Below are 24,577 nucleotides of genomic sequence, written 5' to 3'. Positions count from 1 at the left end.
ATTCCAGGAGTGACAGAGAAAAAAAGGAATGCTGTCTTGCAGGCAAAAAATCCTCCAAGAGACTGAGGAGAAACTCCTCCATTATTTCAGACAATGGTAAGTCTGAAGTTAGCTACCCTAACAGGGATAATGCCAGGATTCTTAGGAAAAGAAGCTCAGTGCTCGGTGATGACATCCAGTTTCTGAATTCTAATCACAGGTTTGTAAAAGTTTTTGTCACAGAGGATGATCTCTATGGCAACAGTGCGCTGTCTCTTCAAATGTCGATGTCAATTCCAAGTACAAAGGCAGCCACAAACCAAAAGGGAAAACGAAGACGAGGAGTAAACACAGTGTCTTCCAAGGGAATGCAATGAACACAGATAATACACATCACATTGATCAGAGTGATAATAAAGGTCGCAAAAGAAGCATATCCGAAACACTCAAGAGAAACAGGCGCCATGTTGGCCCGCACGATGGCGGCGGCATGCAGCGACTCCTCTCAACTGGCACACTAGCACCTGTGTTGAATTCCTCAAATGCTGATGCCGAACACAGCATTGACGTGATCTTTGCTACATACTGGTTTTACCCAGCAAAGACCAGGGTGATCTTGCCTGTACAGCAGAAATGCATCGATGAGATGATGGACAATGAAGTACAGAGATTTGATCCAAACAGTAAGTAGAGCACAGTCAAACATTTGTATGGTGGCCATCCAGGGGACTGGAAAAAAGTGATAAATATATACCGGTACATATATAGAAGTGGTCTGTCTGTAGAGGGTATTCATGGCACAATGTTTTATATCAGATGGGAGGGCAAGAATAGGCAGTGTCAAGTAGTGTAATAAAAATAAATACTTTGAAATAATTTCACATTTAGCAGACACAACTGACAACGTTCTTGCTAATTACAGATCAGTACTATGGGGATGACCATGATGCTTATGAAGATAAAGTAATGGATATGTGTCTGGGTAGTGGTGAGTTAACCATTCAGATGTGTCTATTGCAGTAATGTAAACTACCGGTAGATGCAGTGCTCAGCAGTAGTGGAGTTGATTTGTAAGAAAAAGATTGTGTAGTGTTTGTAGGACTTTTCCTCTTCTATGTTTTACCCACCTTTGTGCTTCACCCACCCCTGTTGCCTTGCCCTCTTCAATCTGTTGACCACCCCTGTCACTTGCCCAATCCTGTGTGTTGCACTCTTCCATGCCCACCCACCAAAGTCACTTGCCCGCTTCCATGCTTCACCCACTCTTGTGTTTCACCCACCCTTGTGCCTTGCCCTCCTCAATCCGTCACCCCTGTCACTTTCCCAATACTATGTGTTGCCCTCTTCCATGCTTCACCAACCCCTTTCATGTACTGTCTTCAATGCTTTGCCTGCACCTGTCACTTTCAAATCCCTTGATTTAATCACATTATTCATTGCCCACCTCACAATATACTAGTACCACAGAAATTTGCGAGAAATGGACACTTTCTCGCTTTTTGCGAGAAGTAAGCGAGAATACATAACTTTCTCGCAATAACTTAGCAAGAATTTGATTTCCTCGCAATCAGCTGGTGAGAAATGTGTTTTCTCGCTCAGCATCTGCAAGAAACTGAATTCTCGCAATCAATCAGCGAGAAATTTGTTTTCTCGTTCTGCATCTGCGAGAAATTGTATTCTTCTGTGTAAGCATTCACAAAATTTCACAATTTCTCGCAGATGCAGAGCGAGAAAACAATTCTCACTGATTGATTGCAAGAATTCAATTTCTCGCAGATGCATCGGAGAAACCACAGTTCTCGCAGCTTGATCGCGAGAAAGTATGTATCTCGCTCACTTCTCGCTATACAGCGAGAAAGTGTCCATTTCTCGCAAATTTCTCGCAAATTTCTGAACTAGCTATATTTACCCTGCCCTGTCTCCACAGCTTTGAATTTGAGAAGAGTGCACCTTATTCAGTTTCTTTGCCACATGAGTAATGTTTTGACATATACTAGTTAAACTCTTATCTTTTGAACTACATATACCAGTAGTTACTTTTCTCTTTTCCCCTGATACCAGATCAGCAGTATACAGTATGGACATGTATCATGGGAGATCCCAGTGATATTTAAATGTGTACTCCTTGCGAGTTAAATACTATCAGGCATTGAATCCTTACAAGGGAAGTCCAGTTTTCAAAGAAACACTTTTAAAATCTGTCCAACAGAGTATGAAATTTCGTACTCTACACCACAATTTCCTACCAGATTGTTAGTTCCCACGGACACTGTTCGGGGGACTTATAGGTTTGGTCATCCGTGCGTGCGTGCGTGCGTGTGTGCATCCGTCCGTTCACGCAGATATCTCAGACATGCCAAGGTCAATTTCTTTTAAACTTTGCACAAGGATAGTACCCTACCCCATACAGATGCATGATGATTTGTTTCACAATGCGATCAACTTTGGCTGTGTTAGAGGACTTTTTAGTTTACACCTCCATAGACTCCCATGTAGAAGGCTGTTCTCCATAGACTCCCATGTATAAGGCCAAGAAAAATAAAAATTTAGTTTCCCATCATATTTCAGCAAAAAGGATGCAGTGACACAGTTTTTAGTCCCCACAGATAAAGTCCAGGGGACTTATAGATTGGGTCATGTCCGTCCGTGAGTCCATGTCAGTGTACCTCATTAATTATGTGCATATCTAATTTTGAGCGAGCCAATACAGCTAGAAATCTGATTTTTGGTATATAGGGATAACTTAGCAATACAATTTTTTTTGACAAAATGTCACGTGACCTTGGTGACCTTTGACCTCAACTATACATATTTGTCCATAACTCAGTAACCACAAGTGCTACACCCTTCATATTTGGTATGATGGGAGACCTTATGGCGCCACATACTGTACCTCATTAATTATGTGCATATCTTATTCTGAGTGAGCCAATAGAGCTAGAGGTCTGATTTTTGGTATATAGGGATAACTTAGCAATACAATTTTTTTGACAAAATGTCACATAACCTCAATGACCTTTGACCTCAAATATACATATTTGTCCATAACTCAGTAACCACAAGTGCTACACCCTTCATATTTGGTATGATGAGACACCTTATGACGCCACATATTGTACCTCATTAATTATGCACATATCTAATTTTAGCGAGCCAATAGAGCTAGATGTCTGATTTTTGGTATATAGGGATAACTATAGGATAGAAATTTTTTGACAAAATGTCATGTGACCTCGATAACCTTTTACCTAAAATACATTTTTATGTCAATAAATAAGTAACCACAAGTGCAATGTCCTAAAATATTTAGTAGGATGGGAGACCTTGTGACAACACATGCTTTACATCATCAATTATGCATAAATATAATTCTGGGCAAGCCAATAGAGCTAGAGGTCTGAATTTCGGCATATAGGGATTAATTAGCAATACAATTTTTTTCTTCAAAATGTCACGTGACCTTGATGATCTTTGACCTTGATTATACATATATATGCATAACTCAGTAACCACAAGTTCTATACGCTTCAATTTTGATAGGATATTAGACCTTAAGATGTCACATCTTGTACCTCATTTATTATGTGCATATGTATTTCTTGGCTGGCCAATACAGCTAGAGGTCTGATCTTTTTTCCCGATTTAGAACCATAACTTAGACATGCCTCTTGTTTCAAATTGAGAACAATGACATAGACCTATGTTCCCATAGATCTGAACATGTACACTTTAATGATACTTCTTAATGACCACATTTCCCTGCTCCATCAAGACTAATACTCCTATTACAAGTGGGGACTATGTCATTGTCAATTACTTGTTTTCCTTAAAATCAGTGGTTTCTTCAAACCTACAAATTTTATCTTTCTCATTCATTCAAGATATGCTTATGGCCTACCACTCTTGCAGATGATGACGGAGATGAAGATGATGCCATCCATGAATCTCAAACCAACTACAACCCCTTCAACATTCACATGGGACAGATGACAGTGTACAGAATGCGACTGAAATGCACCTGTGAGGGAGATCCCAGTCTGGACGATCCAAACAAACACTGCAGTAGAATACTGCCATACAGTCAGCAGCAATGGGCAGCTTACATGGGAACCCATGGCAATAGTCTGTTCAAATCTAGGGATGATTAGCAGTGGGAGCCAAACTAGTACTTCACTGTAAAAAAGTCTTTTCCGTATTTCAGTGCAAGTTTGTAATATTTACCCTTGCAATTATGCACAGATAAGACAAAATCAAGAAAAAATATAAGCCTTTTTAGCACAGTTCTCAAAACGAGCATGTCACAACCTGTTTCAAGATACCGGTACATTCTCTAAAGGTTTGTTATCATCTTGATTTGCACCGTTCTGTATTGCCAGCCCATTCAAAACAAGCAGTACGGCATTACACCACACAACATGCTCATTTGTTTTTCAATGTGTCATTAATGCCTACCTGAGTTTAAAAGAGTGCTGATGTTGACACGCTATTCAGGAACAAAATATTTCTATTACATAACGCTTTTGCCTTGAAGACAACACACCTCTTATAAAATATAATTCCTATTTTGTGAACTTTGCAGAAACCACGCATAGTTACAACGTCAAATATCCAGTCCTCACACTTTGATCACTCTCGTTCAGTCCAGTTCTCTTGTTTAACATTGAAGTTGGACATTTCCAAACAGAAATGATGCAAATGGATTAAATCTTGTTACCTCAATGGTGAAACAGTTGTTTTTTCCAAAGCTGGTAGGATAGATCTAAAAAAATAAAAGAGAGCTTAAAAGAGTTCAGGAATGCGGAGTAATATCCTGTGTGTATTTTCTGCTTGGATGATTGAAGCAAATGCAGCATTTGTACTACAGCCAGAATGAATGTACCTTACTGAGGACAAATGAGTTTCAAAAAATGTTACAGTCATTCTGTGCTTACCGTAAGCTTTTGCCAAGTCACTTTAGAAAACGAAGAGACATTGTACCAGTGTTCAACATTGAATGTAACTCTTGAGGTCCTTGAGCTTGGACCATGAGATTCACTCAACCAGGGTGTATTCATACCTACATGAGCCAGTCACAGTGGCTTGTGAATCGATACACAACATCTATGATGTGGTACATATATACATTAGAAAAGTTGGTTGATAGAAAGGCCACGATTTTACTTCAAAAACGATCTTCTTTTTTTTGGTGCGATTTCCAACAGTTCAACATGACCCACACTTTCAACATGAAACCACGACCTTCTTGCTACAGCAGTGGGTGTCATTGTGCAATCATTGTGGTACCCTAAATTTTAATGTTTCTAATGATCACGGACTGACAAGATAGCCGATCACAGCACCACTACTGTCAAACCAGACCCTGACCACCTGCTGCTGTTGCGAGAATGCCACTGTAGCACCACCACTTTCAAACCACCTCTGCTGTTGCAAGAAGTTTGCAGTTTCACGTTGAAAGTTTGGGTCTCGTTGGAAATCGCACCCAAAAATGCAAAGAAGATCAGTTTTCATGCAAAGGAGTTATCAAGTATTTATTTTGAGATGTGTTGAAAGCCGCTGATGCTGGTTGATTGAATAAATTGTGGCTTTTTGTGAGGGAAACTGTCTCCAAACTATGCGATATGTATGTATAGTTGCCATTCCGTTTCCCAACTTCCTACTTACCTGATTCATACTATACAGCAGCTGCCATGTATTGGTTCACAAGCGATTATGGTGCCAATTTTTGTCTGTGTGCACTGTTATCTATCACACTGTATATACCATGCCAGTACATGGCTACCAATGTGTATGCAAGTATTGATCAATGCACTATTGAATAGCTGTTACTTGACTGTACATGTATCATGCTTGTTAATACATAAAAGATGCATGCAAACTGCTTGTGTATGTCATATTATTCAAAAGTATTACATAGCCTACCGTACATATGTTTGTGAACAAATTTGTTATTTTATGATGTGCTTCTGATCCAGTTTACATTGATGTTCACGTGTAGTACATGTATGTTTATACCTATGTTTACACAGGGTTGTTCAGTGACAGCCAAACAGACTGAGGTGATCAGAGTTTTCTCATCAAAAACAGTTTTGTCCATGAGGCGATTAACCCATGTGATATGTTCCCTTCCCTAGAGGTCTGTCATGGACAATATGCGTCTTGAATGAAAGATTTGTTTAACATTATATACACCTTATATTATTATGTATGTACGTGTGTATGTGTATGTGTGACTATGTATGCACTAGGACATACAGGGAAGGTTATACCCGTGTACAGTTCATGAACGACTCAAAAGTGGTATTTCTTTCTACATTTTGTAAATACCACACAGTAAAACACTCCCACATAAATCCTGGTTTCTGTACAAGGATATGCACACACCATGTGCTGGCATGGCATACAACGTCATTAAGTCAATTGCAAAAACAAATACCTCCTTTTAATGTGTCTATTTAAATAAGCACATATTTTGAACAATATTAAAGTATCTGTAAACAATAACCCACATCTTCCTACAGTTTTACAATTCCATGTCACGATTTATTAAACATCAGATTTATATCAAAATAGTTCACATGACAAACCAGTAGAAAGAAATTTCATTTCAAAACAAACCTCTTCAAAATCTTTTCAAAAAATTACAAGGTCTTTCATAATTTTCTCCATGCAAACAATGAAAGTAGCTTTTTTGGGTTAATGATTCTAATATATGTGTATGCAAAGATTAAACACTTCCTTGTATGCTTGTTTGCAGATATTTAACTATTTTTTTAAGCAGTTGGTGTTTGTGATTTAGGCATGTCACTGTAGTGTCATGAAGGGTCATTCAAAAGATAATTAATTCATGAAAATATATTTTCCTGTAATATGTGTAGAAAAGATATCTGATATATGAAGACAATAAGTATGCAATATTTTGATTAACAAAATGAGTAAAGAAAGTTTGATCAAAACTCAGAACTACTTGTTGAAAATACATATCCTACTTTAAACTGACTTGCATATCATTTATGGAATAATTTATTATTGTATCAGTTGAACTACATGGAAATAAACAATGGCTATACAATATGATGTTAGTAAAATTGTACATCAATGAAAAGCACAATCGCAATCCTTTAATGCTGATACTACAAAACAAAGGCACACATAAAAACCTAAGGGTCTTGCAAGTTATCCATAAATGTCAGCAAACAGAAAAAATTTGCATGAATAAATGTCAAAAATAAACTGGATTCTTCATGTTCTCCTGGATTTAATGATCTGTCAATGCGTCTTTGTAGAGTTTTTACTTTAAACTTGAAATTGGACAATATGAAATCGGAGACATGCATATTCATATGTTTTAGGTAATTTCAATATGGTCGCCAGGCGGCCATTTTGTTCATGTTTAGAACTTAGTATCCGAATCAGATTTGACATTTTTTCATGTCGAGAGAACTTGATTTTGTGCAAAGGAAGCACAGAGTTAAACTCTTTTTGCAGACAGATGTACATCAGCTTACATCAGCTTACTGGAAGATAGATACACATGGGAAAGTGCCAATACTCACCCACAAGATCATGCATTCCTATATGAATCTATTCTCCATGTTATGGTAGAATGAACCTCGGGGACAAATACTTTGACTCTCCAACTTACAATTCTTTTCTGATCTTGTGGGGGCTCATTTCAAAGCTCTTGTGTATAATTTTTTTCACATTCTTAGTTTTATTCTCTGTAGAGGTAACTCAGGGATTGTGGCCATTTTGAATATAAATATAGGTAATTCTTGGGTAATTTGTCTCCAGTAACTAAATTTGCTTGGTGATCTCCCAATATTAGTGCTGATTTTGAAAGAATGGTGAAAAGTTTCCTCTGCCTATGTAATAACAGTTTGTTCCCACCTGAGGACTGTAGTTTAATGTGCCCTACCGTATACTTATATATCGCATCTTAATGGCTACTTCCTGGCAAGGGTTGTGTTCTCGATTTTGGCTATTCTCTGACCTAAAGCTTTGACCTTAACAGTCGGAAAGCAGCAATGATATGACTCAAAGAACCGAAGCAATCATTGTTCAAAATCATCTAGTAGGACATTTTTCAAAGTCGCAACCTCATGCAATAATGCAAGCTAATTACTGGTTTTACAAACTTGCCAAATTTCAGTGTAAAATATCGCAATATCTTCTTTCTCTACTTGGTCCAGTTTATCGTCAACTGTCAACGTCCATAATGGAAACAAATAACATGCTACAATTATTTGCTAATTGTCTTGAAATGAAAAGTTATATGCTCTGATCCAACTTCTACTTAGCAAACTCGTGGCTCAAATCAACCAAATGCAACCTGCTGTTTTTGGTTTTCCATAAGTTTTTAAACCATACATTAACTAAGTAAATATCACTTTTGAGATCTCTTTCTAAACAAGCACTAATTTAAATAATTTGCAAGTATCTCTAAATAATATACCATGTCTTCCTACAGCTTTACAATTCCATGAACATGATTTATTAAATATCAGATTTATATCATATATTCTCATGTCAAATCAATAGATATACTTTTTAGAACAAACATCCTCAATGGTAATTTTTTTCAAAATAATACCAGGGCTTTTATGATAGTCGTCATCCAAACGATGAAAGAAGTTTTTTCTCAAAGATGATTACAATGAATGTGTATACAAGGGTTAAAAACTTTTCATGTCTGCTGCGGATCTTTCAGTATTTTTTAAAGTAATCGCTGTTAGTGATTTAGGCATTTCACTGTTGCGTCACGGAGGGTCGTACAACAGATAGATATCCCATGAAAAAATATTTTCCTGTAATATGTGTGGAAAGGATATCTGATATATGAAGACTATAAGTATGTAATATTTTGATGAACAAAATGAGTAAAGAAAGTTTGATCAAAACTCAGACGTAGGTGTTGAAAATACATATTCTTTTTTAAACTGACTTGAATAATTCATTAATTTACCGGTAAAATGCTGTATAGAATTACATGAAAATAAACAATGGCTATTCAATATATGATGTTGCTGTTTTTTAATACAAAGTACAATCCTTTATGCTAATTCTATAAAATAAAGGTAAACATTAAAAACCTTAAAATCTTGCATGTTAACCATACACGCCTGCAAACAGAAAAATTGTTATGAATAAATGGAAAAAATAAACTGGATTCTTCATGTTCTCCTGGATTAAATGCACTTTCAATGTGTCTTTGTAGAGTTTTTACTTTAAACTTGATATGGGACAGTATGAAATCAGGGCCATGCATGTTCATATGTTTTAAGGTAATTTCAATATGGCTGCCAGGCGGCGATTTTGTTCATGTCCAGAACGTAGTACTCGGACTTCTTTGAATCAAATAGTTCAGGCTCACCAAAGAGAAAAGGAATATTAGGTTCATATGATATGACAGTCTCTCTTTATGAAGTGCTATTTTATCAGATTTGACATTTTTTCATGTCCAGAGAACTTAATTTTGTTCAAACACCGTCCCTCCACCCACGACGGTGGTTCAAAGGAAGCACAGATTTAAATGTACATCAGCTTACATGAAGACGGATACTTCTAGGAAATGCCAATACTTCTATACAACTTACAAGATTTCATGCATTATTCCAATAAAAATCTATTCTGCATGTTGTGGTAGAATGCGCCTCGGGGACAAATATTTGGTCTCTCAAACTTTTACAATACTTTTCTGATCTACCACTCATTTGGCCTCATTTTAAAGCATTTGGTGAAAAATATTTTTCAAAGTCATAGTTTTTGGAAACAGTTTTATTCCCTTTAGAGGTAACTCAGGGATGGTGGACATTTTGAATTTAAAATATAGGTAAATCTTGGGTAATTTGTCGCCAGTAGCAAATTTGCTCGGTGACCCCTAATTTCTATTGTTAATTTTGAAAGAGAATTGTAGAAAGATTTCTCCAGCAAAAGTTTAAGCCTTTCACTTTCGAGGTGCATACTACCTCTACCTTAAGCTTATTAATGGTTTTACAAAATTACCAAATTCAATCTAAAATATTACAATATCACGTCTCTCTTTTCTGTCCAGGCCATCATCAATTGTTAACAACGTCTGAAATGGAAATAAATAACATGCTACAATTATTTGGCAAAATATTTTAGCAAACTCGTGGCTCAAATCAACCAAATGTAACAGGCTGTTTTGGATTTTGCTACGTTTTCGAACCATGCATTAAAGGAATTCGATCTCATATATTAACCATGACATTAATTTTCATTTTGAAGGCCACACAAAAAGTGCTATTCCGAAACTACATATTGCCGCTTTTGTCTTACGAAGTTACAACCCTGGCCCAAAAATCTTACCACATACTCTTAAGGCCGTGGACTAGACGGGGGTCTATGTGCACTGCCCCCAAGGATAACAAACCTGTATTTTTCAAAAGCCCTGGGATCCCTAGGATTCGAAATGGAATTTAAACAAAAAAAGGGATTCAATACCTGTTACGCCCATGTTTTGAAGGGGTACACGAAATTACGATTTTGTGACCCACATGCGTTTTAGCCAAACATGTCTTCTTCTAAGTCATCTGTTAAGCTTATTATTTAGCATAACCTGACTTGTTGGCTATCATTGGCAAAGCAATTTATTCTTTTTTAAAATGATATATTGTAATATGCAATATCTTCTATATTTTTATGATATATGACCAAAACTTACACCACACCTGAAAACTTTATGTTACAAATTACAGCTAATCTCAAATTCTACCAATTTTTTGCCTATAGACACAATACAAAAGACAATACTTTGTATTCAGTTTGTTTTATTTGTTACAGGGGCAAGTCAGAAATATGACTTTTATGACTTTTAATAGCGAAAAGTATTGGCATGCTATAGTTGTAATGGTCATATTTTGAAGGGTACGCCAAATTCACAATATTTCGACTCGCACGCGTTTTTGTTAAACCTGTTTTCTTGTTAGTCGGTTGCTGAGATCATTTTTCAACTTTACTTAGCTCGTGGGCTATCATTTTAAAGGCAATTTATTTGTCATTTAAATGGCATTGTTATATGCAGTATCTTCTATAGTTTTTATGGAATAGGACCAAAATTTATCCCATAACCGAACGTTTATGTCGCAAATCAAGTAAGTTTCTGTCAAAACTAATCTCAAATTCTAAAGATTGTTTACTTAGACATAATACAAAGGTCAATGCGGTGTATTAAATTTGTTTTATTTGCTACAGGAACATGTCAGAAACTTGAATTAGACTTTTAACAGAAAAATATTGGGCATGCTATAGCTTTAACTGTCAAACTTTGAAGGGTACTGCAAAATCACAGTATTGCCGACTCGCATTCGTTTTTTGTTAAACCTGTCTTCTTGTAAGTCATCTGCTGAGCTCATTTTTCAACGTAACCTAGTTTATGAGCTATCATTTGCAAGGTAATTTATGAGTCTTTGAAATAACATATTGTTATATGCAGTATCTTCTATAAAAAAGATCAGCAGACGACTTACAAGAAGACAGGTTTAACAAAAACCGCATACAAGTCAGTAACACTGTGATTTATGATACCTTCAAAATATGACAATTGATAATTAAAGCTATAGCATGCCAATATTTTGTCTGTTAAAAGTATATTTCATATTTCCGACATATTCCTGTAGCAAATAAACTAAATTGAATACAAAGCATTGCCATTTGTATTATGTGTCTCGGTAAAAATAGGTAAAATGTGAGAATAGCCGTGATAGTAATTTGCGATATAAACTTTGGGGTATGGGGTAAGTTTTTATTCTATTTCATAAAAACTATAAGAACACTATTGGAACTAATTTGGGATAATAATTTGAATTTCATATTTTTCAAATTTCTCAAAAGTATTAGGCGCCCTATAGCTGAATGTTGCAATATTAAAAATTACTCATAAAAACAAGTGTGTAATGTAAAAAGAAACGCAGATGAGCTTACATTTGTAGATGCTGGCAGCGGACGATTTCCAAGAAGACTGGTTTAACAAAAGCGCATGCGAGTCGGCAATATTGTGGCTTTGCGGTACCCTTCAAAATACAACCGTTACAGCGATAGCATGCAATATTGTTTCTATTAAAAGTCTATTTCAAGTTTCTGACGTGTTCTTGTAGCAAATAAAACACATTTAATTCAAAGCATTGCCCTTTGCATCATGTCTAGGTAAATGGTGGAATTTGAGATTGGCTGTAATTTGCGACATAAAGTTTTTGGGTATAAGATAAGTTTTGGTTATATACTATGAAAACAATGTAGAAGGTATTGCATATTATATCATTTTAAGACAAATAAATTGCCTTTTCAATTATACCAACACGCCAAGTTATGTTAACGATGCGACTCAGGTTCAAAGGTCAATTTTTAGCATTTTTAGCTCACGTGTTAAACAAGTGGGCTAATGTCATAGCGATGTCTGTCTGTCCGTGTGTGTGTGTGTTAGTGTGTGTCTGTCTGTCTGTCTGTTTACACGATAACTCAAAAACGCCTGAACGAATTCAAGTCAACTTTGGTAGACAGGTACCATATGCTACTTGCAAGAACTGATTAGATTTTGGTTAGTGTGGCTTGCATATTAATGAAGTTATGCAATATCGTTTTTTTCCGTACAATGGTTTCTCTATGGAGACGGTAATGACAGTGTAGATATATATCAAGAAATACTGCACAAAATTTCATGAAACTTTTCACAGATGACAATCTCAGAACATTATCATGATACTGTGAGTGTCATGTCAATTATCTTCTCATTTGCATATTTAATGAACTTTTGTTATAAGTGAGATAACTCTGAAATTCCTGCACCAAAGTTGATGATACTTGCAACAAATATTGATCTGATATATATCTAATTATACTTAGAAGCATTGGGCAGTGTAAAGTTAATAAATAGCTCATTTGCATATTTTATGAAGTTTTGTAATTAGTCATATAACTCCGATATAACTGCACCAAATGTGATAAAATCTGCTGCAGATACTGATCCGACTGATATCTAACTGTGGTGTAAAGCATTTAGTAGTGTGAAGTTAATTAAGGGTTCATTTGCATATTTAATGAACTTTGTAATTAGGTATATAACTCTGAAATTACGGCACCGAAGTCAGTGAAGTTGGGTACACATATTGTTCTGATAAATATCTAATTGTACTGAGAAGCATTTGGCAGTGTCATGTTAACAAATAGGTCATTTGCATATTTTATGAAGTTTTGTAATTAGTCATATAACTCCAAATAACTGCACCAAATGTGATGAAATCTGCTGCAGATACTGATCCGACACATATCTAATTGTGGTGTAAAGCATTTAGTTGTGTGGAGTTAATTAAGGGTTCATTTGCATATTTAATGAACTTTGTAATTAGTGATATTACTCCGAAATTACAGCATTAAATTTGATGAAACTTGCTACAGATGTTGATCTGATAAATATCCAATTGTACTGAGAAGCATTGAGCAGTGTCAAGTTAATAATTAGCTCATTTGCATATTTCATGAAGTTTTATAATTAGTGATTTAACTCCGAAATAACTGCATCAAATGTGATGAAAACTGCTACAAATACTTATCCGACAGATATCTAACTGTGTTGTAAAGCATTTAGTAATGTTTAGTTAATGAAGGGTTCGTTTGCATATATAATAAGCTTTGTAATTAGGTATGTAACTCTGAAATTACGGCACCAAATTTGGTGAAACGTGCTACAGATATTGATTTGATAAATATTTAATTGTGCTATGAAACATTGAACAGTGTCAAGTTAATTTAGGTCTCATTTGCATATTTAATGAACTTAGTAATTAGTGACATTACTCTAAAATTACAGCATTAAATTATTGAAACGTGCTACAAATGTTGATCTGATGGATATCTAATTGTCCCATGAAGCATTGAGCAGTGTCAAGTTAATAAACAGCTCATTTGCATATTAAATAAAGTTTTGTAATTAGTGATTAAACTCTGAGAGTACTGTGCGAAGTTGATAAAACCTGCTACATATAGTGATTTAACAGATATCTGATTGTTCTGTGAAGCGTACTACTATTAGTGAAACTGTCGTAAAACACGTGAGCATATTCAGTTCATATCTTGTTTAATTCAAATTTCGAACCCCTGCTGACACGTGGCCTTTCTTTCGGCGAAAAGTGTTGGGACACATCGTACCGGGAAATTCCTGAAATATTACTAAAATGGCAAACTATAAGGGGGTTTACATGTGCTTGTTTACTCCGGAGCTGACACTGGATTAAAGTTAAACCTGTATCAGTTGGACTTGTGACCAGACAACACCGAACTAACAAAGAACTAATTAATTCGGTGTCGGAGGGCTGGTCTCAGGTTCGGTGCTCTGTACTAAACACTGGCCTCTTTACACCTGTGACCAAAAGCCGAACTAAACGCCGAACTATATCATGTGTTCTGCCTGGCATAAAAATGCGAAAGAGACTTCCCACTTTACTATCCAAAAGTTTGTGTTTCATTGGTATTGTTTCATTTCGGATATGTGTGAAATAGGATTCCCACATTACTATGCAATGGTTTGTGTTACAGTATTGCTTGTTTCGTTTATGATACATGTGTGTGTAGGGAATTACATGTACAATGTGTATGATAGTGCTTTGTTTGTGTGGAGAAAGCTTATGGACACAAGCAGCCGGACCTATAGTGTTACAAGCGTTGATAGAATGCACCTTTGTTACTTTTTTAATAAAGTCGTCGTTGTTGTTACAAGTGCGAGCATATCTGAGGAGTTTGCCTTTGATGAAATCGTTAAAGGTTGCTGTCGAGTGACATGATAGTCTGTCCATCCAAAGTCTGTCCTTCTTATAAATGTCTTTGCAAAGAAAACAAAACCGAGCGTAGACAGCAGTTGCCCGATGTTTGTGTCTACCACTAGCAATTCTGGGCCATTGGATACCGCTTGGCCCGAAATAAATTTATACCCTAGTGATTGACGTAAACATAAGATCGTTTAGATCACTGATAGGGAATATTTACAGAGCAACTAATCGGATACCTCCAGTTTAAAAAAATACAGGTGTAACCGCAGCTTATCAGCTACACCGCGTGGCATTATTTCCCTTTTGTCTAAACGGTCGCGGATTACCGACCACGATATATTTGATAAGGGACTGGACACAAATTACAGGGGGGGCGGTGTTTTTTGGGGGTGGGTCGCCATTTTTCGCGCAAGCATTTTTGAAGGGTCATAAAATTTTGTGTATGCCTATGGGGGAGGGTCACCCTTTTTTATGCATCAAAGCTGAACTTGCATGTGCACGTATTGAAGAATGGAATACTGAAAAAAGAAAAAATACCTCCAGGCACTTTCATTTTCTGCCATTTCCATTTTCGGCGCGCCCTTCGGGCGCAATTTTAAGGGTATAATAAACAATGTATTGATGATCCAAGCAGCCACATTGATTTAAGTTGTCATGATTTCTACTTATCCAACTCCTCTATTGTGCATAACTGTCCCCTATTATGACTCTTTCAATAACAATTTGGGAGATCACTTATTTGATATCATTCTCCCATTGGCAATATATTAGGTATAGGTCGGTGTCAAATGTTCATGTCGCTGTATGTACATTTTTTATTTTTTTAGGACATTGACAAAATACAAACTATTCAGAATAGTGCAAAATGTCATCAATAACAACTGGAAGCTTCAGGTCGAACAACTTTTGAATAACAATTTAGGATCAGATAACCTATGAATTATTTGTAGTTTCCTCATAGCCTACAATGTATAGTGAATCAACATTTCGATGAAATTCCAAAATCAAATTTCTTGCACAACCATGGACTTGAAACCACTCTAGTCTAATCATTAACATTAATACTAATAAATAGGTGTACACAAATGCACAGATTTACTTATAGTTTTGTATTGGAAAAACAAATATTCATAGTTTTGTCATAGACTGCTATGCATTATGAAACAACATTTCAGTGAAATTCCAAAATTAAATTTATTGCACAACCATGGGCTTGAAACCATTCTGGTCTAATCATGAACATTAATACTAATAATTAGGTGTACATAAATGCACACATTTACTTAGTTTGTATTGGAAAAAAATTATTCATAGATTTGTCATAGACTGCTATGCATTGTTAATCGACATTTCAGTGAAATTCCAAAATCAAATTTCTTGCACAACCATAGACTTGAAACCATTCTGGTCTAATCATTAACATTAATACTAATAATTAGGTGTACATAAATGCACAGATTTACTTAGTTTTGTATTGGAAAAAAAATTCATAGTTTTGTCATAGACTGCTATGCATAGTGAATCGACATTTCAGTGAAATTCCAAAATCAAATTTCTTGCACAATCATGGACTTGAAACCACTCTGGTCTAATCATGAACATTAATACCAATAATCAAGTGTACATAAATGCACAGATTTACCTAGTTTTGTATTGGAAAAAAATTATTCATAGTTTTGTCATAGACTGCTATGTATAGTGAATCAACATTTCAGTGATATGCCAAAATGAAATTTCTTGCACAACCATTGACTTGAAACCACTCTAGTCTAATCATGAATATTTATACCTATAATCCAGTGTACATAAATAGACAGATTTGCCAAGTTTTGTATTTTAAAACAATTATTCTTATTTTTGTCATAGACTACAATGTATGATGGATGAACTTTTTATGCGAAATTCCAAAAACAAGTTCTTGTACACAGATGCACGTGGTACCACCCTCTTCTAATCAAGTACAATTATGTCAATCATTCAGGGTCCATATATGCAGAAAAAGTGCATATTATTAATTGTGAAAATCTTTTTTTTACAATTTTGTCATAGACTCCCATGTATAGTGAATCAACATTATCGATGAAATCTAAAAATTACATTTTTGTACACGCATGCACTTTTTACCTGCCACTTCAGCAAAGTACATTTACATGAATTATCACACACATATGATTTGAAATTTTTTGGACAAAGCGTTATATCAGCCACATTTTGCCTTCCTTTTGGGAGGGGGATTTCAAAAGTATAGCAAGTCAGAGGGGGGTCTTGAACACATTGCGGGTTTGTTGGGGGGTATTGAGTAACAGGGGAGGGTCATTTATTTTCATGCACGGATAAGGGGGAGGGTCACTAATTTTTGTGCATGAACTTTTGAAGGGTCACTATTTTTGACGCAGCGGTGTTTCGAAAACACCGGCCCATCCACCCCCCCCCTGTAATGTGTGTCCAGTCCCTAAACACGCAGAGATTATGTATAGGCTTGGCGGCATAGTGCACAAGCTCTCTTCAACGCTGTGCTCAGCGTTCTAAACGTTGCAGGTATCGGTGGGTGGAGGGACGGTGATACCGCAAAAACACGTCCAGCAGACCAAAGCTGGCGCTCAGTACCGTTGAAAAAGCAAGCGTGGGCCACAACGGCAAACCTGAAAAAGACTGCGTGCGCAAGGTCGATTTAAATGTAAAACAGTCCGACTTTGGCTCATACTGCACTGTAACAACGATCAAGAACGTAGTGAAGAGTCAGATTTGGCCGAGGACGCAGTCGTTAACGGAGACGTGCTCAGTTCAACAACAATGAAAGTATTTGACACGCTGCTTTTCGAACATATTAGGCTACGCTGATTACATACCCGAGTCCTAAAATTAGCCTGAGCGAGATGAAACTTCTCTTAGTTGCGATAATTTTATCTCTCTTGCTGTACATGCTTGGTGTTAGTATCGTGTTCTTTTATTTTTACCTCGAAGTTTCATCTTTCTTTGTGCAGCCTTTTCGTGCCTGTCAATTATAGAAACCTTGAGCAACACCGTACCCGACAACACGCGACATTTATGTCAAGGAGTTTCCCAAGCGAGTGCATGAGTTCATACACACATAATGCAGATTCACAAGAGCAAGTTCACCGATCTGCTAATTTTTCAAAACAAAATGCAAATGTTTTTATTTTATTTCATGCCTTTTCTTTCTTAAATTAACCTAAAAATTTAATTACGTCAAAGTACACATGGATTGCGAGAGTTCACAAATGATTCTTGTCTTGTCTGAACTTGTCCATTACCCGCAGACTCCACAGCTGCTAGCTTGACCTCAACACTGAACGTGAAACAAACCTGGCTCAACTTCTAGCAGTGCCGAAACTAGCAATGAGGTTGGTTTCACGCAAGGCAAACATATACTCAGAAAATGTTCGCAATAATTTTGTATTCATGCTTTGCGGAATTTCTATAAGTGTCTGAAAGGTACGTGTTCACTGCATATGACGACCCATCAGCATCAGTGACTGACCAGACAACGATCTGTCCGGTCAGCACTAGTTGAGTACGCTTTTCTTTTCTTTTTTGCTGGTTATATTATACCATGGTGAGATTAGCGGTGCATAGAATTTCTACTTACGATGAATAAAGAATTGGTGACAAATATGGTCAGTCATCAAAAGTTTGATTACAAGAAAAAATCTCTCAAATAATTATATGTGCACTGGTAATGCGCACATCCAGTGACTCCACTGTAGGTTAGTCGATACCCTGTCTCTCGGAACACGCTGTCGATGATAGCCTGCACTGTTTTACGCCACAGCGTGAGTATTAGTTTGATAAAATCGGTACAAGAACATATATAAATAAAATTTAAAGTTTGAAAAAATAACACAAGTCCATCTCTCCCGTCGTAACGACGGGTGACAAGTTTGCAGCGCAGTGCAAACACTAAGAAAATACAATTTTTCAACAGATCTAGACATATTATGTCTAGTCAAGAGTTACATGTGTTCGTCTCATTTTGAGGTAGGAAAACTAGCAACTGACGTTCCGTTCGGATAGATGTCGGCGCTAACATGAACTTGACAATCACTTTTCACAAAGAACATGAACACATTGCCGATCGCGAGACAGGAAGTAGACAACTCGAGTCAAGAACAAGCGAATGCCCGACGCGATCGAGCGACGACAGCACATAGGTCTCGATCCGATAGACTATTTTACACAAGTTTCGACATCTTTATCTTGACCGTAAACTCTGGTGACAAGATTGTAACCGTTGAGACAACAGTATACAGTTAATCTAATAGCTTAAACGGTCGAAAAATGGATTAAATCGCTAATTACCCTTCTGTATTTGTTGTGTAAAAACCACCAACTGCTGGCACTAAGCATTTGCCAGGTCGGTGTAGAATTTCTTTCTATTTCACACAATCTGCAATCCCAAACATGTTCTAAATTCCCAGAATTGACGCTAAATATTTCAGCTTAGTCCTTCGTGTAATAAAATTCGCAGAAAATAGTGGGCGAGTCAGACTTCTTGGCCACAGTCTGTGACGCACAGGTCGTTTAACACAAATCGTCGATTTTCCCAGTTCCGTTTTTGGCAGTGCGTACATCATTCAAATAAGTATAAGTCGGCGCCTAGACAGATTAGCCTGATTTTTGACCCGTGGACAGTGAATGAATATATCTGAAAGACCGTATCTCAGATTTCCGATGAAAGGCCTGGAAGTAAAGATATCATGACAAACGTTAACAAAGGCCGATAATTTATGCAAAAATCGGCAAGTTGACACTTTGAAGGCTGATTGTGCGAAAACAAATGCGAATTTCAAAAATCCGGGACACTGTTTTTGCCAAGTATACCCAGCCGTTGATAGCCGTAAACAGATCACCAAGGCCGATTGAAGATTTGTACTTACACTTTTGTGAGTAAAAAAACTAAAAGACACTTGTTTTTGAGTAACACAACTGTATGCGCACTGTTTTTGAAAAACTAACAAATTTTCTGAACTCTTCGGTGACCGAGCAGATAAAAAAGTACCACATGTCGGGTGTGTGACCACTTCTTCTTTGTGAAAATGAGGATTGAAAATACGTGTCAATGAACCTGAGTCGCTACCTTAAAAAATGAGCTCAAAAGATGACTTCCAAGAAGACGGGTTTAACAAAAATGCATGTGGGTGACAAAAACATGGCTGTAACAGCTATTGAGTCCCTATATTTTTTCTGTTAAATTTCCATTCCGTATCCTAGGAATCCCAAGGCTTCTAAAAAATACATGTTTGTTATCCTGTGGGGGACACGTAACCCCCCTCTAGCGCACGGACTACTTGACGTATGCAAATTTGCTGTGATCGGGTAATGCTAAGGGACCCACTGAACCTACCAAGAATGTGAAGAATAAAGCACCAGCTGACAAGAAGTGCCAAATATCATGGTAGTCGTAGAAATCAAACCAGCTGCAGTCTTTGTTGCCCTCACGTGATATTGCCGGAGTTGTCTGTCAAATGAATTACATCACATCAGTTGGTAAGTATACTATTTTCAAAAGAAAACAAGTTCATTTCGGTAAAGCTTGCTACTATATGCTCTTGGCAACTTCACACAAATGTTTATTTAGGCAACGTAATAAAAATGGCTGTTTAGGCACATGGGAAGTAGGGTAAAGAGTCTAAGAAATATGATATTGATACATGATCATGAAATATTAATATTATCAATACAATACGGCGCGTCCTAATAGTACAAGTATACAAAAAGGGACGCGCCATAGGCTACAATGTCAAGTATAATTCATACACGTTCAATAATTTTATCAAGTATTGCCTAAACTCGATTGGAACTAATTTGGGATAATTGGATGGTGAAGTAATGTCTTTAAAATCTGCAAATGTTAGCTAATCTGCTTTTCTTTTAAAGTTACACACTTGTTTTTATGAGTAATTTGTAATATTGAGACATTCAGCTACAGAGCACCTATGATTTTTTGAGAAATTTGAAAAATATGAAGATCCAATTATCCTAAAATAGTTCCAATCGTGTTCCTAGCAGAGGAGAGAAGAGAATATCAACCCTGATGGAATACCAAAACAGCTTTATTGATAGTATTAAGATTTCAAAATTATATATCAATATTGTATTTCTTAGACTATTTAGTCCTAGTTTGCCTGTCCTCTAGGCGACGCGATACAAGTGATATCTCTCAAATTGCTGCCCAGAATATTTTGGCATGAACAAGTGGTGGGTTTTGCTATATTAGGCTAATAGGCGATTTCTTTTTTGAACTCCTGCCGCTGACTGCAAAGAAATTGGATGGTTTGTGTTTGTACGTGTGTATAAATATGTTCGTGTGCGCATATGTGAGTATGAAGTTAAGAGCTATCAAGTGGCGAAGTAACAACGTAGGAAGAAAGGAAACCCTAGGAAGCATGCGCAACATCGCTTTTAGCCATGCAGCTGTTGGTCAAGGATCTTGTAAATTGATATTGATACAGTTTCAACTTGACATCGCAACTTGTAACAAACACAAGAAAGATTTTTCAGCAACTTCTCCTACCTCCCATTTTCTAAAAAATTGAACAGCTTTCACGTTACCGCAAAATATATAGCAAATGCACTTACTTCCCAGCGAGTTAATCCTTGACTAAAGTAGATCCATGCTGGTACCCATAGACAACACGCAATTGTGGCACACACGATGGGAGGCACTGTCCAATGCTCCCATAAAACTACCTGGAATAGGGCATTGTGAAACAGACATTTAGTTAACTGTCTGTCCCTTGGTAGAATCAACTTGATAAATTTGAAATACTGAAAAGAAATTACACGAACCGATTTTAGTCTGATGATAATGTATTTCTTAGTGACGCTTAAAGTTACAATGGACAAGGTCATTCTTATTGAACGATTATTAAAGATTGGGGGTCGTCGACGTCTATCTTAAATTTTTTCAATTTCTGTGTTTGCCGAGCAAATGTGCTTTTTAGTAAATTGAAGTTCGAGTTCGCATCTGCAGGGTATTGTTTGTACCTTCGTAATTATGTAAAAGGAGAAGTACAAGCCTAAATTAACCATCAAAATGCCCAACAAATATGTTTCAAAATCTTCAGGTTGTTCAACAGCTGCAGCTATGGCACTAAGAGAGAGAGAGAGAGAGAGAGAGAGAAGAGAGAGAGAGAGAGAGAGAGAGAAGAGAGACAGACAGACAGACAGACAGACAGACAGACAGACAGACAGACGAAGAGAGAGAGTCAGAGAAAGGCAAAGGCAGCCTTATAAATTGGCACATAGACAGACAGACTTCATAAGTCATTAAAGAGCATCACCATGTACATCAGTTATGATACCTTTGTTCTAAAAGGGTCAAATAATGCTTTTAAATTCTCCAGAGCCCATTGTCAAGTACAAACAAGCTAGGTTATCACAAAATTGATACTATCCGGAGAGAATCGAAACTTAAAAGGATTCAAAATCTATGTCCTTTTTTCAAGGCGAGCAACGACGAAAATGTTAAAAGCGTTCCTAACAGCAAGTTCCTGAAAAGCAAAAACGCGCATACATATGCAAACTAGATGGCTGGCGAACAAATATGGCAAGACCAAGACAAAGAGTTTTACTTCTCAGAATATTTAGATTGAAGAGCAAACGATAGAAGAGGATAGCAATTCTCAATGATATAAGAAGGAAATCAGGCATACAGTAGCAAGAACACAATCAACAGGCATGAAGATATTCATTATGTAATGCAATGAAATGTCAGACAAACCATAATGTAATCACTGTTATGGAGACGAACATCTTTGGTGTTAATAAAAGTGATAAGAATCGTTATAGAACGGTAGCAAGAAAAACGTGTATAATTTCACACAACATACTAGTAGACAGTTGCCAGCAACATGCACATGGACAGCGAACATTTACTTACGTCAAGAGGTTGAATACATTGACGACAAAGATCAGAACTGTCTTACACTAGGAACAAACAGACAACAAAGAAAGAACAAATCGCATGTCTTAAGTGTTGTCAAATTTCAATTTAAAATACACTACAAGGCAATCAGAGTCTGCTCAACTTAGCGATGAACATTTCGAATTTTGATAACGAACCTTTTCTGTACTTTATCAAGAATCGAACTCAGTGTGACCAGTGTATCATATTTGGAAAGGAAACTGCTACATGCATGTTAATAATATCCATGGACAATGACTAGCGCGGTTGGTCAATGGGAACAATGTCTTGCAATATATAGATGCGTGGCGGAGTAAACTACGGGGATCCCTCCTTAAACGTAGAATGCGTCTCCGGTACAGATATTCTGATTCTCAAATTTCTACAACTGTTTTCTGATCTACAACTTAGGGAGCTCATTTAAAAGCTCTAGGAGAAAGAAAAACTTTCACCGTCTCAGTTTTCGAAAATCCAAATTTATTTTCCCCATACACTAAGGGATGGTGACTATATAAATCTCAAATATAGCAAACTCTTGGATAATTTGTTTCCCTAGTTCCAAACTTTGCACGGTGACCCTCGGTTTTTATTCTTGATTTAGTAAGAGAATGGTTGAAAGTTTCATTTAGGAAAGTTTATGCAAAGTTTGAATCTTTCACTTTCGAGGCGCACACTACTCTAATATGTTACTGCCGACTTCAATCCTTTAATATCTTCCTGCTAACTGTACAGCTATTATAATAATTCTGGTCAGGTTCCAAACTATGTGCCTGGACAATGCTTGTGTCATTACAGGGACTTTAATTTCAGATAAGTGTTTCATTGTCTTTGATATTTACCACAAATATAGTTTCTTACCCTATTCTTCTCTGCTCCTGCACTAAAAATAGTTGTCAACTACGACATCGATAAAAACAAAGGTCGTGTTGAACTTTGAGCATTTAGACATGCTTCTTGGAGTCGAAAGAGGCAGTATGTTTGTAAACACAACTAAAATCTTTTTAGCACAAATTTAAATATATTTAATATTTTTGTCAATCTATCATCAAAACCTAAACAACCCAGGCTCAGCCTGTTCAGGGAAGCCAGGCAAAAAAAGACAAGTTCAAGGAAATTTAGGATATCGTCCGATGAACTTTGTACAAATAAATGGAACTTTCATACATATTATTTTACTTTGACAATGATTTTAGTTCATAAGCATCCAACGTCGGCATGTAAGACTTACTACAATAACCACATTTTCATCGTCGTTTTGAGTGTCATCTGTGGAGGCAAAAACGAAAGGAGGATGTCTGATTAACGCATAACGAATCCATTTGCAAAACCAGCAATTTATGTATCTGTCGTCTCTTTAGGGGACAGGCAGGCTTCCTTTGGGATGCATTTGAAACTAAAAGCAAAATTTACTCAAAGTGATATTGACACCGTCCGGAACATATGATCAACGGTTCAGTATTCCTTAATGCGTGTCGGAAATTTGTCTCTCATAACAGACATACATAAATCAATATTGATATGATTATTATTCTTGATCATGATATTTGGACAGCCGTCTATTTTAGTAAACACATACGAGAGCCTGTAAGCTTTCCTTAGTAAATTAAAATATTGACTCACCATCCGAGCATGACCTGTGTCCTTTGTCATGTTTATAGTACAGCAAAGTAAGGAAGCCTGACATGCCAATGTGCACGAAGACTAAAATGGTCCAGAATGCCCAGTATGTCCCAAACACCTTACGGGGAATTACGAATTGAGATTATCAGATTATCTTCCTATTGAATTCAAACAAGAATGGGACTGACTACTTCATTACAAAACCGTCTGCATCAATATGCATACGTTTAGCTGCAAGCGTTACGAACAATCTATGCGTATTCAAATACTC

The 24,577-nt window shown here is 36.6% G+C and overlaps 1 protein-coding gene and 1 long non-coding RNA gene across 3 annotated transcripts in view; one reads left to right on the top strand and one right to left on the bottom strand.

Moving 5' to 3' along the window:
- Positions 1–352: 352 nt before the first annotated feature.
- On the top strand, positions 353–9,095 carry LOC139126955 (uncharacterized). The gene is made up of 3 exons (XM_070692875.1): positions 353–662; positions 902–967; positions 3,889–9,095. The coding sequence occupies exons 1-3, from the start codon at positions 353–355 to the stop codon at positions 4,125–4,127; spliced, it is 615 nt and encodes a 204-aa protein (XP_070548976.1). The 3' UTR covers positions 4,128–9,095.
- A 912-nt stretch (positions 9,096–10,007) lies between these two features.
- The window catches only part of LOC139127051 (uncharacterized), a 68,281-nt gene continuing 53,711 nt past the window's right edge, over positions 10,008–24,577 (bottom strand). The window contains exons 1-3 of one of the 2 annotated variants that reach the window (XR_011550911.1): positions 21,360–21,464; positions 20,125–20,238; positions 10,008–10,054 (exon numbers count right to left, since the gene is read on the bottom strand). This is a non-coding gene — a long non-coding RNA (uncharacterized lncRNA). Of the gene's footprint in view, positions 10,055–20,124; positions 20,239–21,359; positions 21,465–24,577 lie in introns of those variants that run through there. The other variant, XR_011550910.1, reaches the window with a different exon arrangement.

Source organism: Ptychodera flava, unplaced genomic scaffold (assembly GCF_041260155.1).
Source record: "Ptychodera flava strain L36383 unplaced genomic scaffold, AS_Pfla_20210202 Scaffold_28__1_contigs__length_4768798_pilon, whole genome shotgun sequence".
NCBI lineage: Eukaryota > Metazoa > Hemichordata > Enteropneusta > Ptychoderidae > Ptychodera > Ptychodera flava.
This window is presented reverse-complemented; position numbering and strand designations above follow the sequence as displayed.